The following is a 19,803-nucleotide window of genomic DNA, read 5'->3' on the forward strand; positions in this document are numbered from 1 at the left end:
TTATGAAATTACTGCTAAGACCTGCTCCTAAGTAGCAACATGGCATGTGGTCTTTGACAAACGTCTTTATATACCAAGTAAACAAAAGGAACCAATAGGAAAAAGTCACTAAAAATCCTCCCATTTACCTTCCCTACAAAATGTTCCAATTACTTTTAATGCTATAAATACAGTCTGGGAACATGCAGATTTGTTATTTTTAGATGTGAAGTCCATTTGTCAGTAATACAAGTTCAGCCTGGATATTGAGTTTCCTTTGGCTTGTACATCACAAATCACAATAAACAGTCTGCAGCTAATAAGAACAAACAGGTTATTTTGATGTTTATGTCAGAAAATGAACAACAGATAATTTACAAATAATAAAATAGAGCCTGACTGGGAAACAAAAGGATTTTTTCCTGACGTGTGCCAACTGAACATAAGTATATAATGAAAAAATAAAATACATCTTTTTAAAAAACTTCAACCAAGGAGAATATAGCGTTAAAAAACAAGCAAACAAACAAAAAACAAATGTACAATGTACATTTCTTTGTACATATAAATGTACAATGTATTCAGTGTGTGTGAACCACAGTGCTCTCTATTCAAGAGCAAAGGACTCCATGCGGACTCACTGGTCTGCCTGCACATAACATACAGAACTGGAGCTAAGAGCTTTGTAAATTCATTCTGACTATAAATCACAAGAAAACCTACCACAGCAAAAATAAATAAATAAATAATAAAAATCTTAGAATAATCCTTCATTTAAATCACACTTATTTAGTATGGAAAACATAGAGGCAAAGAGAATAATCTGCTTTCATATAATACTTCAATGAAGGTAAGCTCTTTCTCTGTAAGAATGTATTTTCCTAGGTGCAAATAACATAGGGATCAGAATAAGAGAAATTATTTATAACTGTTCTTTAAAATTCAATACATTTTTAAATGCATGATTATCATAATTTAATCATTGGAGAACACAAAACTATAAAGGTAACTCCTCAGATGATTTTTATTATACTGATCACATATTATAGCAGCCACTCGAGAATGTTACAGCCATAAGGTTCAACTGTAAGGGTATTACTATTTTAATAATATTAAAACAAACTACCGTCAGCTGTGCATAATTACAGTAACTGGATCTCATAAGGTTTTGGGGCCAGGGAGCAGATAACATCTGTCAGGCAAGCATCTGAACTGAACCTCAGCTTTGTGATAACTGCTTAACATGTCTAAAAACAAATAAGCAAAGGAAATGCCACTTGCAACTGTTTTTTTCATAAACAAAATTATTTTACAGCTTTTTCCTTCAAAACCCAGATCAACTACATCAACAATTTCAGAACTAAGCCTCAGAGGACTAACTTAATTTTTATTAACACACACAAAAAAGAAATGTAAACCTAAACTATTGCATGTCTGTGATATGCTTGTACAAACTGGGAACAATATAACTTGGCTAAAAGAGATTTTAGGGGACAGAGAGTGGAGAAACACAAAACACAATACATTTAAAGTGATTCACAAACAGCTCTAAAGTAAAAGCATAAATTAGATAAACAGGATCAACTCCAGAAAATTGCTTCTTTGAATATTGGAAGACAAGAGACAACGAAGATAAAAAAACAAACAAACAAACAAAAAAGACACTCCTGTAGACATCTTAGAATCTTAGAAGTATTACAAATAAAAATGTCTAAAACCACATATATGTTTTATTCTATCAGCCTTTTCATCTGAATGATTCGAAATACAAGAATGACAGTAGAAATACTAAGAACAAAGAACAAAACAATCAAAAACACATACCTTTTCGAGGAGGTAGCCAATGACTAGAAATCCTTTTCCACCAAGCATTTGTTCTTGCATGGCTACTGAACTCTTAAGAAGCTCAACCAAGAAAGCCAATAGGGTAGCGCTGCACGTAAAGAACAAGCATTTTTCAAGTTACAAATACAGAAGAATCAGTATGTTACATTCCCAATATTAACCAGGTATTAAACGAACAGAAATAGGCTTAAAGTGGTGAACAATTCCTTGAAAGAATATAAATCTTACGTTTCCTGTTGACAAATTTATCCCATGGTTGTTCACATATTACAATGGTAGGAGTGGGAGTTATTATTCAAATAGAAGTGGAAAAATATTTGTTTTAGCTTTCCTGATTTGATCAGGATTATCCCAAGTTTTTAAGTATCTAGTCCTGCAACTTGCAGTTCTAACCAGAGGTCTTGTAGTTGGCAGAGGCAGGAGATGAAGAGTGGGATCCAGCTTATGATGCTAGAATGATGCAGGCCAAAGGCTGTGTCAACCATCCGACCATCCAGATTATGCTAAATAGCAAAATATGCAACCACTAGGTATAACTCATTCCACACTTTCAGTCCCTATAGACACTACTACCATGGAAATGAGGACTCAAATGGCTGAACGTGCATGTGGGCAGCAACGCCCAGCACAAACCACAGTGTAACATCAGGGTGGAGAGCTTCCATCATACTTTCTCAGGACTAAACATTAAAATTGTGTCTAGGCCTGACCAAATAAAGGCTGAGAATCACTTTTAATTCTCTTAGGAATGCACAAAAAGACTCAGAGCAGCAAGGAAATCACCCAGCAGCCCATCCCAGATTCCCAGATGTGCTCAGATGTGCTCAATATCCATGAGGTGTTCAGAAAGCACCAGATGAGAAGGTTGGGGGCAGGGGGGAGAAAGAAAAAAAAAGTGTTCAGTTTAGAAACTGGAGAGATATTAAAGACTTCAGGGGACAGACTCATCGAGAAGGTGAAACTATGTTATGAAAACCAACAAACAGAGGGAATATATGGCAGATCAATTCACCGTGGGAGAAAGAAATCACAATTGGTTCTTGTGTAGTGAGAAGGAAACAAAAATATACTCATCTGTTGCTGAAAACCCAGAGGAAAAGGAGAAACAAAAAACTGTTATGACAGAAAGAAAATATTTTAAATTATTTTGAAATACCTTAAAAAGGTAGGTGATGGAATGCACTATGCTGACTTAAAAATGTAAAAAAGTAATTTTCCCTTTTCTAAGAATAAAATATTTATAACAATTCCTAACTCTTAAAACAAGTATCTGCAATCATGAAGGTTCTCACACACAGGTGCTGGCCACAGGCAAGGGTGAAAACTGCAGCATTTCAAACTATGAAAAAGTGAATTAAAGAAAATGACCAACCTATATTTCATAAATTTCAATTTTACATAGGGTGTGTAGTTAGCAAGTTCTCTTGCTCTCCAAATACAATCTTTTACATTGAAATAAATGTTAAGATTGGTTAATCCGTGTCAGCACCAAAACACAATTAATATGCTGAGAACAAGATGTATTCTATTTGGTGAGAAAGGCTGGCATGTGAAAAGTACACAGTGTAGGCCAAGTACATACTGTGAACATGAAACAATGCCTTGTCTTGTTTCATTGCTGACTGGTCACAATAATCAGTCTAAAAACACATATAGAATTCTCCACAAAGTGTCAGCAGTAAGAGAACACAGATAACATCCATTTACAATACTCAAAAGCGTTTATCAAAACAGTCTGTCAAACTGTCACATCAATTTCAAAACAGGTTATATGCATCAATTTTTTCTTACCATGACAGAAAATTCCTATTGTATTTGTCATTTAAAATGAGACACTCATCATTTTTACTACATGACAAGACATAAGTAGCTCATGTAAAGGCTTGAAGATTTATACTTAGAAAACTCAGAAGTTGAACAGATCAAAGAAAACTCCAAGATCCAATAAAATTCCATACTATCCTATTTTATGAGTAACTTTTAGTCTTAGAAGGACAAAAATGCAGAAAGTTAAGAAACAGCATACATTTGCGGGATTAAGACCTAAATTACAATAACGAATAATATTAATTTTATATTGAAAATCAAAAATTATTCTTAAAAAGGATTTTAAAGATTTTTATAGCATGTGAACACCACTAGACTTATGTTTGGAATGTCATTTCTGTGAGTGATGTTCCAGAAGCCTGTATTGCAATTTATTTGTCCCTCCTATCAACTTAAATAAAAACTCACGGCGTGGAATTATTCTTATCTCATATTAACACAATTTTTACACAATGGTTATAAATTCTGATAGGACTCTGAACACAAATTCTAAGACACCTTAACAAAATAGGTTTTCTGTCTTTCGTTCTTTTTAATTATGCATAAAATACATCAGTCAACTGTGACACAGTCTGTGGCCTGCTTTAACCATGCCACAGAGACAAAAAACCACAAGCTGGTTCTACGCTAGTAATAGTCAATCAACATAGTTTTTAATTCAGATGCAGATAGAGCCTAAATACCATTTTGAAGATTTTAGCCATTTTTATGTGGGGTATGACTGAACTGATTAATCCTGCCTGTCCACATTAGCTCTGTACAGAGCTAACGTAGTTGTCACTGCAAAGTGATGCCAATGTTCCTACTTTCAGGGAAATGTATTAATTCAGACAATACCTTTGTGAATGTGCTACGCCTTTTTCTAAGGCCAAAATAGCTTTGAACATCTATGAAACCAGACATGCAAAGACACCACAAGCCAGCTCTGCAAAGAGTTGGCTCAGGACTGCAAGCAGTAACTCTACCTACATTCTTCATCCTTCCACGTTATCCAAGATCACCACCATAAATAATAGAATCGTAGTATACACTAACTCAAATCTTGGGATAGCACATGTGAATGCATTATTACACCTTCAAGTGCATAAAAGATGTCATGTATCAGAAAAAGAAGCAGTTAAGGTGAACAACCTGATATGTGCATAGAGGCACAATGAAGTTTGAGGTGAATATAGATGAAAATTAGCACCATAATTAAATACAGCTAGCAGTTTGTCCACATCATTATACATGAAATGAAGTAATTAAAATATCTTTACAATTTTAACAGATACGAGGAATGTAAGATCAAAATTGGAGGGTTTTTAAATTATAATTGCACACACAGTACCAAAGCTAGTACTACCTGAAGAATATGATCAAAGAGACAGGCAGAAAACAGAGTACATGCTTAGTCTCATTTGTTTTTTCTTTTTCCAGAAATATTGCTTACACTTGTTTTGGGTGAAACTTTTTTTTTTTTTTTTTTTACTGAAGAAGAAAAAGGGAGTTAAACTGTACTAAATAACAGCTGCTGAATGAAACAATATTTTTTAAATGTTATGTTATCTATACTCTATACTAGAGAGCATTCAATCTGCCTGCAAAAGCCCAACAGTTAACAATTCTCAATGCTTTCCCCAATGTCTTCAAAACTTCTCCTTCTCTACATGTTCAGACTGATCTCAAGCAAACACGTAAGTATACATATTTTATATAAATATATATATATACGTAGCAATAAATGCTTAATCACATAATGAATGTTTTCTCCTCAACATTGCATTCTAGCAATTTAGTCTGCCTGCCTAATTTATTTTGTATCCAGAAGTTTTAACATATTTCTAAGGATAGTCAATTTATATCATCATCTTGGAAACTGAAAATAAATTAAGATTTTAAATTTAAAAATCTTTATCAGCAGAACCAAGTTGTCAAAATTATGCCTTTCAAAAAGTTACTGTTGACACAGGGGAAATAATATTGGTTAGAAGACTGTCTTCTAAGATGAAAAATTTTTCAAACAGAATTTAACAAACTTACCAGTAACTAAAATGCATCGGATTGGTGCAGGGCTCACATTAAACTTGCAAAATTCTGTGCTTTGCCATACAAAATTTCTCTCCATTCTTGCCTATTTTCAACTCCCCTAGATACAAAGGCAAATATAAAGGATACTTCAGCCCATTCCTACATCTCCTCTATTCCATGCCCTGCCTAGAAGACATCAGTTTGTCTGCAGTGCAGCTAAGATATAGAAACACAATGAAAGTATGTACACACACCAACACTAAATCAGGCAGAATTGTGATTTCTTCTACTGAAAATATAGGAAAATTCAGGATATTTTTTTCCAGCAGTTTTCCATTACAAAGTAAATAAATAAATAAATAAATAAATAAAAGTTTCAAACAAAAATAAAAATACAGTATTGCCAATGATTGTGACACCGCTTATTCCATAATTAGTGTGTTTTAGAGATAGTAAGTTGCTGGAATACGGTTACATAAAAAAGAAGATTAATTACATTATTATAGTATAGTATGTTTCCCCTCAAACATACATATCTCTTGTGAAGACAAGAAGAAAATAAAATTATCAAAAAAAAGTACAAACCACAGGAGGACAAAACTGGTGTGCACAGCATGCACTGTCTGACTGGAAGACGTTCTTAAGATTGCATTCATGTCCATACACATTCATGATATTTGTAAATACCCTGCCTTTACAGATCGGACAGTCATTCTTATGACACCTACTCTGAGGTTACAAATACCACCCAGCATCTTTAATTCACCCTAAACTATAGATATAATAAAAATAACTATTATGTTTCAATAATTCACCATGAAGTTGACATTGAAATGTGCCAACATTACAATCTTCAGTCAACAGCCATACAGTATTGCTCCTTAAATAAAAACACATATGATGGTAATTCACAAAAATAATTGCTTCTGTAGGTAACAGTCTTCAGAATACAAGAATATGACACTTCCTTCTTCATTAAAAATAGGAATAATTAAAAACATCAATATATATTTTGTTTTCACTCTCCATTTATACCTTTGGGAATTTTAAAGAACTTGTGCAGATTACAAGTCGCAAGGTTTATGAAGTCTTTACTATGAAAATAGACAAAGAACCTTCTTTGTCAACTTCTAAATTGGCCGGTGATTCCCAGAAAGAGAAAATTATTACTTTTTCATAGAGCTATTGAGCAATTTAGCTAAACAATTCTTATGAAATAAATTATCATGTTTTGTTTATGAACAAAATTGTATTGGGAACATCAGCCATTGCATATATTCAAAAAAACTCAGGTGGCAAAGACACTTGGGGAACAAGTGAAGTGAAATATGTTTTTTGGTTTGTTTGTTTGTTTGTTTTTTTTTTGTTTTCCCCTTCAATAAGACATTGAATAGATCAGTTTCTCTCATCTACTTTCCTATGAAAATTTTCTCTGAAAATTTTACCTAATTTCTTTAAATATCAACTTAGAGTGTGTGCTATAAAATTATCTGGATTTTGCATTACAAAAAGCAGATTTAATAAAAGTAAGCGTGTAGCTATAAATATCTAAGTATGTTAATAAATAATAGATGATTTAACTATGTAAAAGAGAAGGATGCAGGAATTTGTTCTGTCTGATTATTTTTGGGAAGGATCCTTCAAAAACTAATTCCATCTTATTTCCAGCTTCTACAAAATAAGATAAAGAGATCATATGATTAACTCCATCATAGGCTGTTATGTGATAACTCTTGAAAATTAATCTTTGCGTAAACAGAGTGTGTGGTATTAAGGAAAATCATACACCAACAATTTTTTTTTTAAATTTTTGCGCACACACACAAATCCTTAGGCACTTGCTCCTTAATTTCAACTGACAGCAACATACAAAACTCAGTACTTGGCTGTATTAGGGAGAAAATTATTATTATTTAAAAAGCTTTTCATCCACTGGTATCCCATGCCATCTGAATGTTAACATTTTTTTTCAGAAAAAAAAGTTTTTCAGAAAAAAGTTAAGCAAGTTTGGCTGATTCATTAAGTGATACATTACTTCATCAGAATATTTACTAGATGAGGAATGTTCCATAGTATGAGCTCAGAAATCCTCAGGGAGAAGCAATATTAGTTTTTAGAAATATACTAGTAATATATTTTGATGCACAGAAGACAGAAGATGATATCCACTTCCTTACATTTTTTCCTTCAGGAAGAAAATGCAAACCACAAGGGGAAGGCATAGATTTCAGAAGCTTTTTTGACTGCACTTTTAATATATAAGGTGAAAAATTGTGTCACAGTATATTCACTGCTGTTGTGCATGTTTTAATGCAACTAATTGCTCTGTCAGATTACTGACCAAATTACATATTCTTTCATTCATTGTTATTCAGTCACTGCTACTAAAGCCAGAGTGATGAAAAAACAGCAAGAGTTCTCATAAACAGACTGGAGGTAAGATGAACTCAGAACAGAAGAGACATGCTGACAGTTGTTGGGGATGGAGAAAAGATCCAGTGAGCTCACAGCTCGCTCACAGCTAAACTTCTAAAGGGTTTCCTTAGATTCCAGTTTAACTACCTATTTGCTTTCTGTACGGTTTTTGAAGAGAAAGGGGAAACTACTTTCTCTTCTCTGTTCCTCTTCTTTTTCTCATATCAAATGATGAAGACAGTAAGAGAAGATTGTTAATGTGTTTCATTCAAAGTGACACCATGAAACATGAGTCGTATGAATAGGTGAGATTTGGGAGAACTAAAGAGGAAAGTCATTACACAACTTCACTTCTGGACATAACATTTTGGGACACAGACTCCAGTCGTAAATCAGCCACCCTCAATAGTTCCTGGATCTGAATATGTGGAGTTACCACAGTTTGGGAGTTTGCAGAGGATTTTTGACACATGGTACAACTGTTTTTGTTTGTTTGTTTGATTGTTTATTTGTTTTTAATAAATGAAATTTCAGCAGTCTTATTTGTGAAGTAACATTTCCTTCCATGACTTTTTGGGAAGAGTATAACTGATTTCCTTTGAGCACAGCTAGGTTATACCACAGATCTGAAATTTCAGTTGCAATATTTAGCCTTGATCCCTTTGAAACATATAAGAAGTGGGTCATCAGAACTAAACTCTGCAAACTCCAAATTCTACACTGGAGGCAACAATGGACTGGGACCCTGATACTCCATCGGAGACGTGGGTCATAAAAAGGATGACTTTCACAGGCACCCAGCCCAGCTGGGGCAAACAAGAAAATTCTTGAAACATACTTGAAGGAGAGGACAGGTTAGGCAGATATGTAGGATAGTACCTGGCATTCCTATTTTCTGTTATGATCTTAAAGATAAATTCAATTAAACTAATGACATGATTAACTAAGAACTATTGGAAATTCACAGATTTTCCATATTAGAATAAGAAAAAAATTATATATCATATTATATTTCCTGCCAAGCTGTGCTACTTCCCATCTATGGAAACGAATAGGAAATCGTACATATTTGCTACCCAAGAGACAGGATAGTTCTCTAAGTCATTCTAAGGAAAAGAATATGCAGCAACACTACTAAATGCAGACAGAAACCTAAAAAATTGTCATCTGAATATAAAACAAACAAACAAACAAAAAAAAAAAACAGGTTAAAGATATTAATTGATTAGAACAAAGCACATAAAACATTTAAAGGAAAGGATGAGCAGGAGTTCAAATATTATTGTTGCCCCCTTCACTGATGTTTTCATTTTACTGACTTAATCTTAGTAGGTGGACAATATGCTCTGTATCAGGACTATATAAATTAAAGAGTCAAAATAATGTCTAATAAAATTGACTGAAAAGATACTACATTTATTTTGCTACATATCTGGGGGGAGGGTGTTATATATCACCTTTGAGATAGTTAAGGTGGCCCTAGGCACTGCATTTATTTAGTAAGATAAACAATAAAAACCTTTTTAATTGCTCTAGTATAGTTTATGTGATCTAGCAAATCCAGTTAGTAACTTCTAGAATAACTATATAAAAGAAATCTTTTGACCTTATCTTTTTAAGTGAACAGCTGTAGATCCTTCTATCTTCAAATATGTTCCCAATATGATACAATCCAAAGCAACAATATCAACTGAATTAACACTTGTTCTTTATTCTGTGTTGGAATTGGATCAGTACCAAAGCCATCAACACTTGATACCTTGTTGAAATCAGTCTCTATGTCAGTGATCAGCAGACCCAAATGAATTCAAAACTGTACACACGAGACCACAAGTGAACAAAGCAAATCCTCCCTTTCATGTTACCAATGTAGTATAATAAAAGGTATCAAGAAAGTACCCCAAAAATCCACTCTATATTTATTTTTATTAAATAAACACCTTCTTGGCTTAGGCTGCTAATTTTTCTATTCTAACCAGAGTACTGAAAAACAAGACAAAAAGGGACAGGCTTGGTATTCAAATTGATAGACCACTCTTCCAAGTAGCAGGTGCATTCTTTAAAATAAGAAAACACACTTAAGATATGAACTCCGTTTCGATCATTCTAATTTCAGAATATGAGAGCATAAGAACCTCTACAGTGCTTCAAAAGCGGAATTGTAGGATATTTCAATATTTAGTCTCACTGAAGATGTAGATAAGACATACAGGGATATGCATGTTGTGGAATAAAGAACATTTACAAAGAATATTACTAAGCCACGAGGTTGCTGTATTCACATTGTCCTGCTATATCATTCAGAATTTTATTTACACTGAATTTATTCATTTAGAAAAGATTTAAACTGTAAGTGAATCAAGGAGATTAAAAGCAAGGTAGTCCTTCACAGTCCTGTTACCAAACTTCTGTGAAAAATAAAAATAAATAAATAAATAAATAAAAAAGTAGAGAAACCTGTACTTATTAAACGGACTGAAATGTGAAGGAGAGTAGCAGGTGAGAAGGATTCAGAAAAGTAGTCTGGATTGCTCATACATTAGGGTATCAAGCTGTTGATTCTTCTCATCTCCCAGGAACACAGTAAGGCAAAACCAAAGACAGCACAACTTTCCAAGGGGCAACTTTTGAGTCCTCCCATTTGGCCACCAGAAAGAAAGAAATACTTCAACCTTGTAGACACTTTTCATAGGGTATAAACAAGTATCAGATCCAGTTCTACAACAGAATATTGGAAGTGAAAATACACCTGAAGAATGCAAATGACCAAATAGTCTAAGCAACAAGGGGAAAGAAGGAAAGGAAACAAGGTGTACATTTCTTAATCCACCCCACAAATTAATCTTAAACATAACCCTTTTATCTCCCTTTCTCCTTTCCCCATAACCTCTCTCCTTTGCCCACAGAAACCTTTTATTCCTTCATTTGCCTACTTCCTTGTTCACCTGAACTATTATTTCTTCTCCATATCAACATCCTGTTAAATTAAATATAAGAAAATAATGTACATACACCAGAAAAAAAAAAAAAAAAAAGAAAAAAAAAACAGTAATTCAACATTTATGTCACATCTCATCAAGCAGGCATTTGCTTAGAAGTCTTTTGAATATGTTCTTGAGTTGGGATCACATTTAGTTGTATTATGTATTTGTATAATTTGTAGAACAAAGAATTACAGAGCTCTTTTTAAAAAATAACCTAATTATAGAAGAAATGTTTTGATTTATTCACAGAGAACTGTTTTTCCTACTTACAGTTCAACTAACTCCAGAAACGGTTCTGTATATTTTATATTGAGCTTTATTAATGTTCTCACTCACTAGAAAGACCACATACTTAGGAAGAATTAGCTTTTCTCTCAGTTTCTACGACTTACATTACATTAACACTCCATTTTTAAAGAGACTGAGCTACTGATTTATCATTTATTATAGGCTCAGCTCACTAATGAATTTAACATATATTTTATTCATAAACATATGTGTGCACACACACATGATTTTCCTTAAATTGGAAAAAAGTATTTTGCCTACTGCTGCGCCAGTAAATAAAAACATACAGGGATTTTTTTCATACATTTGTTTCAACTCCCCCTTTACCCTCCCACCCCCTACTTCACAACACTTCAATGAAAGGTACATACTGGAAAACAGATTAGTAAAAAATAAATATCTTACACCACCAGCTTTTCTCTCTCTCTCTCTCTCTCTCTCTTTTTTTTCCTTAAACAATGAATTAAATTATTTTCATTACTGTGCTGCAGGGAAGTAGAAGTACTTAATTTTAAGACTGTTGTATTAGTTCCAACATTGTACTAAAATATTCTCATGAAATACGTTTACTTTTCACACCATATATATATGAAAAAACATATACATAAATAAATAAAACCCAGCAGCCATCTAGCCATCTTAGTTACAAATATTTGAATTACCAAGTGGAAAAACAAATTTGATAAAACTTCAACAAATTAATTTCTTAAATTAGACTGAGACTAGTGATCTTCCAAGAGTAATGATACCAATGTATCACTTTCAGATAAATTTTTCAAAGTCATAGGTCATTATAGTATTATTTATTATTTTTCAGTTTACTAATTTATTATTGAACTATCTAATGCAATAGGAAATATCCAGAATAACTAATAGAAGAATGCATTCTGAGCAGGAAAATAAGCCACATACTTTGAATTATGTACTTCCGTTATTTATTCAAATACAGGAGTCAGTTTATGTTGTCCCTAAAACCTTTACAGGGAAATATGGTAACAGTTCTAAAAGTATTATACTTATGTCTGTTGGAGGGACAGCAAAGTAGGGCATAGGCAATTGAGGAGGTTCCTGGAATGCATTGATGATAACTTCCTTCTCCAAGTGAAAGAGAAGACAATGAGGAGAGGTGCTGTGCTGGACCTCATTCTCTCCAACAAGGAGAGGCTGGTGGAGACTGTAAAATTCAAGGGCAGCCTTGGCTGCAGTGACCATGAAATGGTGCAGTTTAGGATCCTGAGGGCAGTGAGGAGGGAGCACAGCAAGATCACTATCCTGGATTTTGGGAGAACAGACTTTGGCCTCTTCTACCTCTGCTTGGCAGAGTACCAAGAGAGAAAGCCCTGGTCGGAAGAGGGGCCCAAGAAAGCTGGTTAATATTCAAGGGTCACTTCCTCCAAGCTCAGGAGTGATGCCTCCCAACAAAGAGGAAGTCAGGCAAAAACACCAGGAGGCCTGCATGGAGAAGAAAGGAGCTCCTGGACAAGCTCAAGCAGAAAAAGGAGGCCTACAGAGGGTGGAAGCAAGTCTAGATAGCCTGGGAGGAATACAGAAAGATCATCTGAGCAGCCAGTGATGAGATTAGGAAAGCTAAAGCCCTATTAGAATTAAAGTTGGACAGGGATGTCAAAGGCAACAAGAAAGGTTTCTATAGGTACATAAGCGATAAAAGGAAGACTAGGGAAATTGTGAGCCCTCTCTGGAAGGAATCGGGAGACCTGGTTACTCAGGATATGGAGAAGGCTGAGGTACTCAATGACATTTTTACCTCAGTCTTCACCAGCAAGAGCTCTAGCCACATAGCCCAAGTCCCAGAAGGCAATGTCAGGGACTGGAAGAATTAAGAACTGCCCACTGTAGGAGATCAGGTTTGAGACCATCTGAGGAACCTGAAGTTACACAAGTCTGGGGGACTTGACGGGATGCACCCGCGGGCCCTGAGGAAATTGATGGATGTAGTCACTAAGACACTATCCATCATATTTGAGAAGCTGTTGCAGTCCAGTGAAGTTCCCACTGACTGGAAGAGGGGAAACATAACCCCCATTTTTAAAAAGGGAAAAAAGGGAGACCTGGGGAACTACAGGCCAGTCAGTCTCACCTCTGTGCCTGAGAAGATCTCAGAGAAGATCCTCCTGGAAACTATGCTGAGGCACGTCGAAAATAAGGAGGTGATTAGTGACAGCCCACATGGCTTCACAAAAGCAAATTGTGCCTGACAAATCTGGTGGTCTTCTACAATGGGGATACAGCATTGGTGGATAGGGAAAGAGCAATTGACATCATCTACCTGGACTTCTGCAAAGCATTTGACGCTGTCCCTCATGATATCCTTGTCTCTAAATTGGAGAGACATGGATTTGATAGATGGACCACTCAGTGGGTCAGGAATTGGCTGGGTGGTCGCACTCACAGCATTGCAGTCATTGGCTTGATGTCCAGGTGGAGATCAGTGACGAGTGGTGTTCTTCAGGGGTCAGTACTGGGACAGGTGTTGTTTAACATCATTGTTGGTGACATGGACAGTGGGATCGAGTGCACCCTCAGCAAGTTTGCCGAAGACACCAAGCTGTGTGGTGTGATTGATAAGCTGGAGGGGAAGGGATGCCATTCAGAGTGACCTCTACAGGCTTGAGAGGTGGGCCTGTGCAAAGCTCATGAAGTTCAGCAAGGCCAAGTGCAAGGTGCTGCAGCTGGGTCGGGGCAATCCTGAGCAAAAATAGAGGCTGGGTGGAGAATGGATTGAGAACAGCCCTGAGGAGAAGGTCTTGGGGATGTTGGGTGATGAGAAGCTCAACATGAGTCAGCAATGTGCACTTGCAGGCCAGAAAGTCAAAGCATGGCCAGTAGCTTGATGGAGGTGACTGTCCTCCTCTATTCTGCCCTTGTGAGGCCCCAGTTCGAGTACTGTGTTCAGGTCTGGGACCCCCAGCATAAGAAGGACATAGATATATTAGAGCAAGCCCAGAAGAGGTCCACGAGTATGTTCAGAGACCTGGAGCACCTCTCCTATGAAGAGCAGCTGAGAGAGTTGGGGTTGTTCTGCCTGCAGAAGAGAAAGCTCCAAGGAAACTTTTCAGTCATCTCCCAGTACCTAAAGGGGGACCTACAAGAAAGCTGGAGAGGGACTCTTTATCAAGTACTGTGGTGATATGACAAGGGGTATTCTAGTCTTTAAACTAAAAGAGGGAAGATTTAGATTAGGTATAAGGAAGAAATTCTTTACTCAGAGAGTGGTGAGGCCCTGGAACAGGTTGCTCAGAGAAGCTGTGGATGCCCCATCCCTGGAAGTGTTCAAGAACAGGTTGGATGGGGCTTTGAGCAACCTGGTCTGCTGGGAGATGTCCCTGCCCATGACAGAGGGGTTGGAATTAGGTGATCTTTAAGGTACCCTCCAACCCCTATCTTATCCTATCCTATTCTACCCTACCCTACCTCCAGAGAATTAGGCCACACACCTTGTTCTAACAATTCTAGACATTTTGTGTTGCAATAGAATAAGATCACCCTCAGCATGAGATGCAGCACGAGATCTTAAATAGTAAGCAACATCCTCACAAAAATAACCACCTCTGAGATAGCTTTACACAAGTCAGCAAGGGTACAGACAGATTTCTAAGCAGTCCATTGCATGTTATGCACTGAAGCATTTATCCAAATTCCACGTGTGCTCAGTAACTGAGAGTTAGGTCTGTGTCACCAGAACAGAGGTTTAATATGCGTCTGTTTAAAAGTCTCTTTAAAATCTCCTCCAGTTACTGTTGCAATTGTAATATGGCCAAAACATAGCTGAGCATAGATGTGTGACTTTCTGACAACGTGTTAATATGGTGGTATCTTTCCCTTGCTTGGAATGTGATTAAGTATGGATTTGAATGTCACAGACTTTGAGAAGTAAACAACATTGCATTGTCAAGTAAAAGCACATTGATTTATTTCAGAAGTTGCAAAACTATCACAAAACTATCCTTAAAAAAATCTAATGTGATTTGAATTCACTATTTAATCCAATCACTTATGTCCAATTTCATCTGGAATTTCCTCAGGTTATTACAATTTGCACAGCTCTACAGTAAATTACTTTTTCAAAAATAATACATATTTTTTAAAGAAACAAAAGTAAAATACATCACATAATTTACAAAAAGAAAAACAAACAAACTAAAAATATTCCCACAGCAGAAACTGAAATATTCTTAACTGAATTCAGTGTTTATCTTGCTTGAAAGAAGCTTACCAAACTGTTGTTTCCACCTGACTGTCATGCAGCTGTCGATTGTCTAGTTGGGCAAAGAGAGGAAAAAGAACTTGAATTCCTCCAATGGAATGAATTGCACTATGAATGGAGTGGGTTACGATAGCTTTCACATCCTAAATTAATAAAAAATAAATAAATAAATAGAAGGAAAAAAATCCACTAATCTCAGTTGTAAAGGACAGTTACAATATAACTTGGGAACACTTTACCATTGAATGGAGTACAAACTAAATGAGACGTTTTTAACTTAATTTCATTACTCATGTTTCACCTATACTCATTATACTTAAAGGCAAACAAACAGAAAAACTTTAGTATCATAGCAAATTCTGGCTTATAGTATGAAATACATATTTCTTAATGAAAAAAGTTAGCAAAGGACAGTTCACAATAGGTGTTATTAAGAACTGAAATATAAAATTACAGTATCCTTGTACAATATCACAGAAATTACATTGTCATCCAAATGATGATGAGCTAACAGTTATCACAGAACATGAATTTAGTAACATTAAGTATTCAACAGAGAAAATTCAAAGGACGCAAGTACTTTTGTTATGTTTTTCCTCTCCAGAAAATTAGCATACAAAGATTACGTTGGGAACAACAGCCATAGCAGCATATTGGTATGCTGTTCTCAAAGGTGATATGGAGATGCACAGAACATAGAAAATAAAATAATAAAAAAAAAAAAGGCAAATACATGCTTTAAGGGACAAAAAGGATAATCTCAATGAAGGGATAAGTTTTAATGTGTACCTAGTAGCTGTAAAATTTGCATTTGCTAATAACATTAACAATCAGAAGCACTAATTGGTTAAATTATAGCTTTTGTATTCTCATTTGTTCAACTAAAAGAATCACAATGACTGAAAGTAAAATAAAATACACAAACCTGAAGCATAAGAGCATGTGGGGAATGTACAAAAATTGAAGGATTCTCCTTTGGTGAGGATTCAAGGCATAGCTGGGCATCAGTAGCCTTTGCGTTATAAGTAAATGCAATGCTACTTGCAAGTTTCCCATCATAGAGCACTTGTTTATGGTGCTCAGCCAGATGAATGTCACTCTCAGATTTAAATTTGAATGTGCTCTGAAAAAAAAAAATGCAAGAAGCTTTATAAAGTAAATAGAATATTGAATCCCATACTATTTTGTTTAAGGTAACAGTTATTTTAAAACAGCATAAATCCCATGCTTCATTAACAAACCAGATTATATATAAACTAGATACTTAAATTAAAAACAAAACAAATTCTAAAACCCACATTCAAACTAAAGATTCTTAAGCTTAAAGGAAGAATGAAAATTTCTGTTATTCTTAAACATACCATGAACCATATCTGATCTAAAACTAGTTTTTCTGGCAACACTGACAAATCACTCAAGCACAAGAAGATAGATTTCTTCCTTTCTGCAAAGTGCTGTCAGATTTACTTGGCACACACCTACTTTTACATGTAAAAGTCATTTGACAGTGGCAAAGAGACAACAAGTAGTAACACACAGTACTTTGCTGATACAAGTAAAGTCCTTAGAAATTATTACCATTTCATTATTGTAATATGAAATTCAATTTATGTTTCTAAAATTTTTGCTCAGTTTAAAATGATTTATTGCTGAGGATAATTATCAATTATTTTGCTTATTTTTACTGCATATAGCCATCTATAGAGTTGTTTTCATCCATTTTGTCCTAACAGATTTCTCTCTTGCTCCTGCCCCCAACACAATAAGAAAATACATCATTAAACTGTAAAAAATGTGATCACTAGGGTTGTTATCCAGGGTGGTAGAATTAAAATAGGCAATTTATAGGCTATCAGCTGCTCTTTCAAAAAACAGTACAGGTTTCTGCCAGTTATGTAAACCCATAAAACCCATGCAGCTTTTGCAGAGTTCTCAAGGCTGATGGAAATCCTGAATAAATTTTCTTGTTTATGGCCAAATGATGGGAAACGGTGACTGCTCAAGTGACTGACAATATGAGCTCTTGTGACAAGCATCAATTTGTCGTAAGAAAGATGTAGACTGAATAAACTGGGCATCTGACTGCAGCTGATTGAGAACCCTTGGAGCAGATCTGTCAGTCAGTATGTTTGGTAAGGAAACTCCCAGTGATCCCCACTCACTGCTTTGTGCATATTAAAAACCTGTTCAGCACCAAAGAGACTTCCTTTTGGAAGAAACTGAACTAGAAATGTTCACGGACTGCTGACTGTCATTCAGTCCAAAGTATCAGACTTTAACCAGTCTGAAGCAACAACCCCCCCCAACCCTGATACTGTGGACATTCACTGTGGACATTCAGGCTTCAGCATCGAATGCTTTGATTTATAAACGTGTTCCCTTATCTTGCCACACTGCTCACTGAAGCAGAAATAGCCAGACTAAATCTTATGCTTACAGCTTGAGAGTTGGCTCTCTGTTCATATGGCTGTCTAAATCTCACTTATCGGGAAATCACTACTCCAGGTTAGAGACTTGTCCTGATGAAGGTGATGATGCATTTCTCCCCAGAGAGCATATTTAACTATACAGATATATCTTTGTACACTTACTGCAGAGACAGAAATAGTTCAGTTATTTCACTGATTTCAAAAGTTATCTGAAAAAAGAATTAAAGCCATCTAAGTTGAACTTAAATTGGAAATCCTATTGTTCTATTCACATTATTATAATATGATGGAAAAAGAAACTATTAATTAGACACAACACTCCTTTGTTACTAACATTAGCTTACACAAAAAGAATCTAAATTTAGCATACTCATCCTGTACTGGGGACTTGGGAAAATGCATCCACAGGAGGATAGCAGAGGCTAGCAAGTGTATAAGGTCAAGTAGCAAATGGTTAATTACTGGTCATGGAAGGAATGCAACTTTGAGATCTGGTACAACCAGTGTGAGGGCATAAAGACCGCAAAGAGCCTTAGTTATAACATGTTGAATGGTAAATACGTATATTTATTCCTTTATACCTTATCAACATAAATTAGCTTCTTTATCAATTATTCAATATAGGATTGATATATATATGATTTTATATGAGATCCTATATGATATATACATGATTTACAAGAAACCCACGTCTTTGATTTTCTCTGCCACAACCTCAAACTTGTCATCAAATAAGCACCTTATCTAAAACACTCACAGGAACTCCTGAGATAATTTTTAGCCATTATTTTTTATCTGGTTATCAAAGTATAATAAACAATGTTCAGAAATACATAATACATGTGAATTTGTGTACATTTAATATCTACTTAGTGTAACCATCACTAGAGAATCAATAAAAAGTGTTTTCCAGACTTCATAGGAAGGAGAGTGATATCTGTCTAATCTAGCTACAAACTGGATACATGGAGAACTTGTATGATACCCCGTGATTACTATAATAAAAATGGTCTAAATTAGTTTTGGTAACAAAGTATGAAGCTTTCGGTCAGAATATAGATTTTTTTTTTTTTAACATGGAAAAAACTATAAATTTGGATTCTTTATTTATCCCATATGTATATTTTCCACTTAGGAAGGCAACAAATACCATGAAGAGTTTTAAGAGAGCTACTGCCATCTCATGCTGCATTTTTGTCACCTGGGACATAGCAGCTGACTTTTAATCAACCTTTAAATGCCTACCCTTGAACTGAACTGATGAGCCTAAATACATTCATTTAGCACAAAAAATATCTTGGTGCATATACATTATATTCACACTGTATATATATATATATATATATATATTCATACAGTATACAGAATTCCATAGAAGATGCAAACAATCTAATTGCAGGAAGTTTTGGAATTCATTGCACTTTTACTTGAACATTCTACATAAGTGGTAGACATGGTGTCAGACTACAAGTGGTATCAGAATTTATTGGACTACGAACAGTATAAGAATTTATTCAGAGATCATAAACATTTCTGCAATTTTTAAACCTACAATAACTAATAAAAATTGTCAAGACAGAAATCTAAGCTTTTGGGCAACCAGATAAGCAGCTGAAAATACCTATGTAAATAGAAGTATGGCATAAGGCTATTAAGATGTAGGCCTATACTAGAATCATAGCAGTTAAATTTGAAAATACAAAATTAAAAACTCCCAATTACCATTTCTGTATTTATTAATATTAGAAAATAAATTGCCTCAACCCACTGGAAAACAATTAAGCGTTATTTTCTTTTGTTG

At 35.1% G+C, this 19,803-nt stretch overlaps 1 protein-coding gene across 9 annotated transcripts in view; it reads right to left on the reverse strand.

The window, feature by feature from the left end:
• The window catches only part of NBEA (neurobeachin), a 514,211-nt gene that overhangs the window by 370,621 nt on the left and 123,787 nt on the right, over nt 1–19,803 (reverse strand). For all 9 annotated transcript variants that reach the window (XM_040543716.1, XM_040543666.1, XM_040543691.1 and 6 more), the window contains exons 9-11: nt 16,499–16,696; nt 15,583–15,716; nt 1,804–1,912 (exon numbers count right to left, since the gene is read on the reverse strand). In XM_040543716.1, coding sequence (XP_040399650.1) covers nt 1,804–1,912; nt 15,583–15,716; nt 16,499–16,696 — 441 coding nt within the window. The remainder of the gene's footprint in view (nt 1–1,803; nt 1,913–15,582; nt 15,717–16,498; nt 16,697–19,803) is intronic.

Source organism: Cygnus olor, chromosome 1 (genome assembly GCF_009769625.2).
Source record: "Cygnus olor isolate bCygOlo1 chromosome 1, bCygOlo1.pri.v2, whole genome shotgun sequence".
Lineage (NCBI taxonomy): Eukaryota > Metazoa > Chordata > Aves > Anseriformes > Anatidae > Cygnus > Cygnus olor.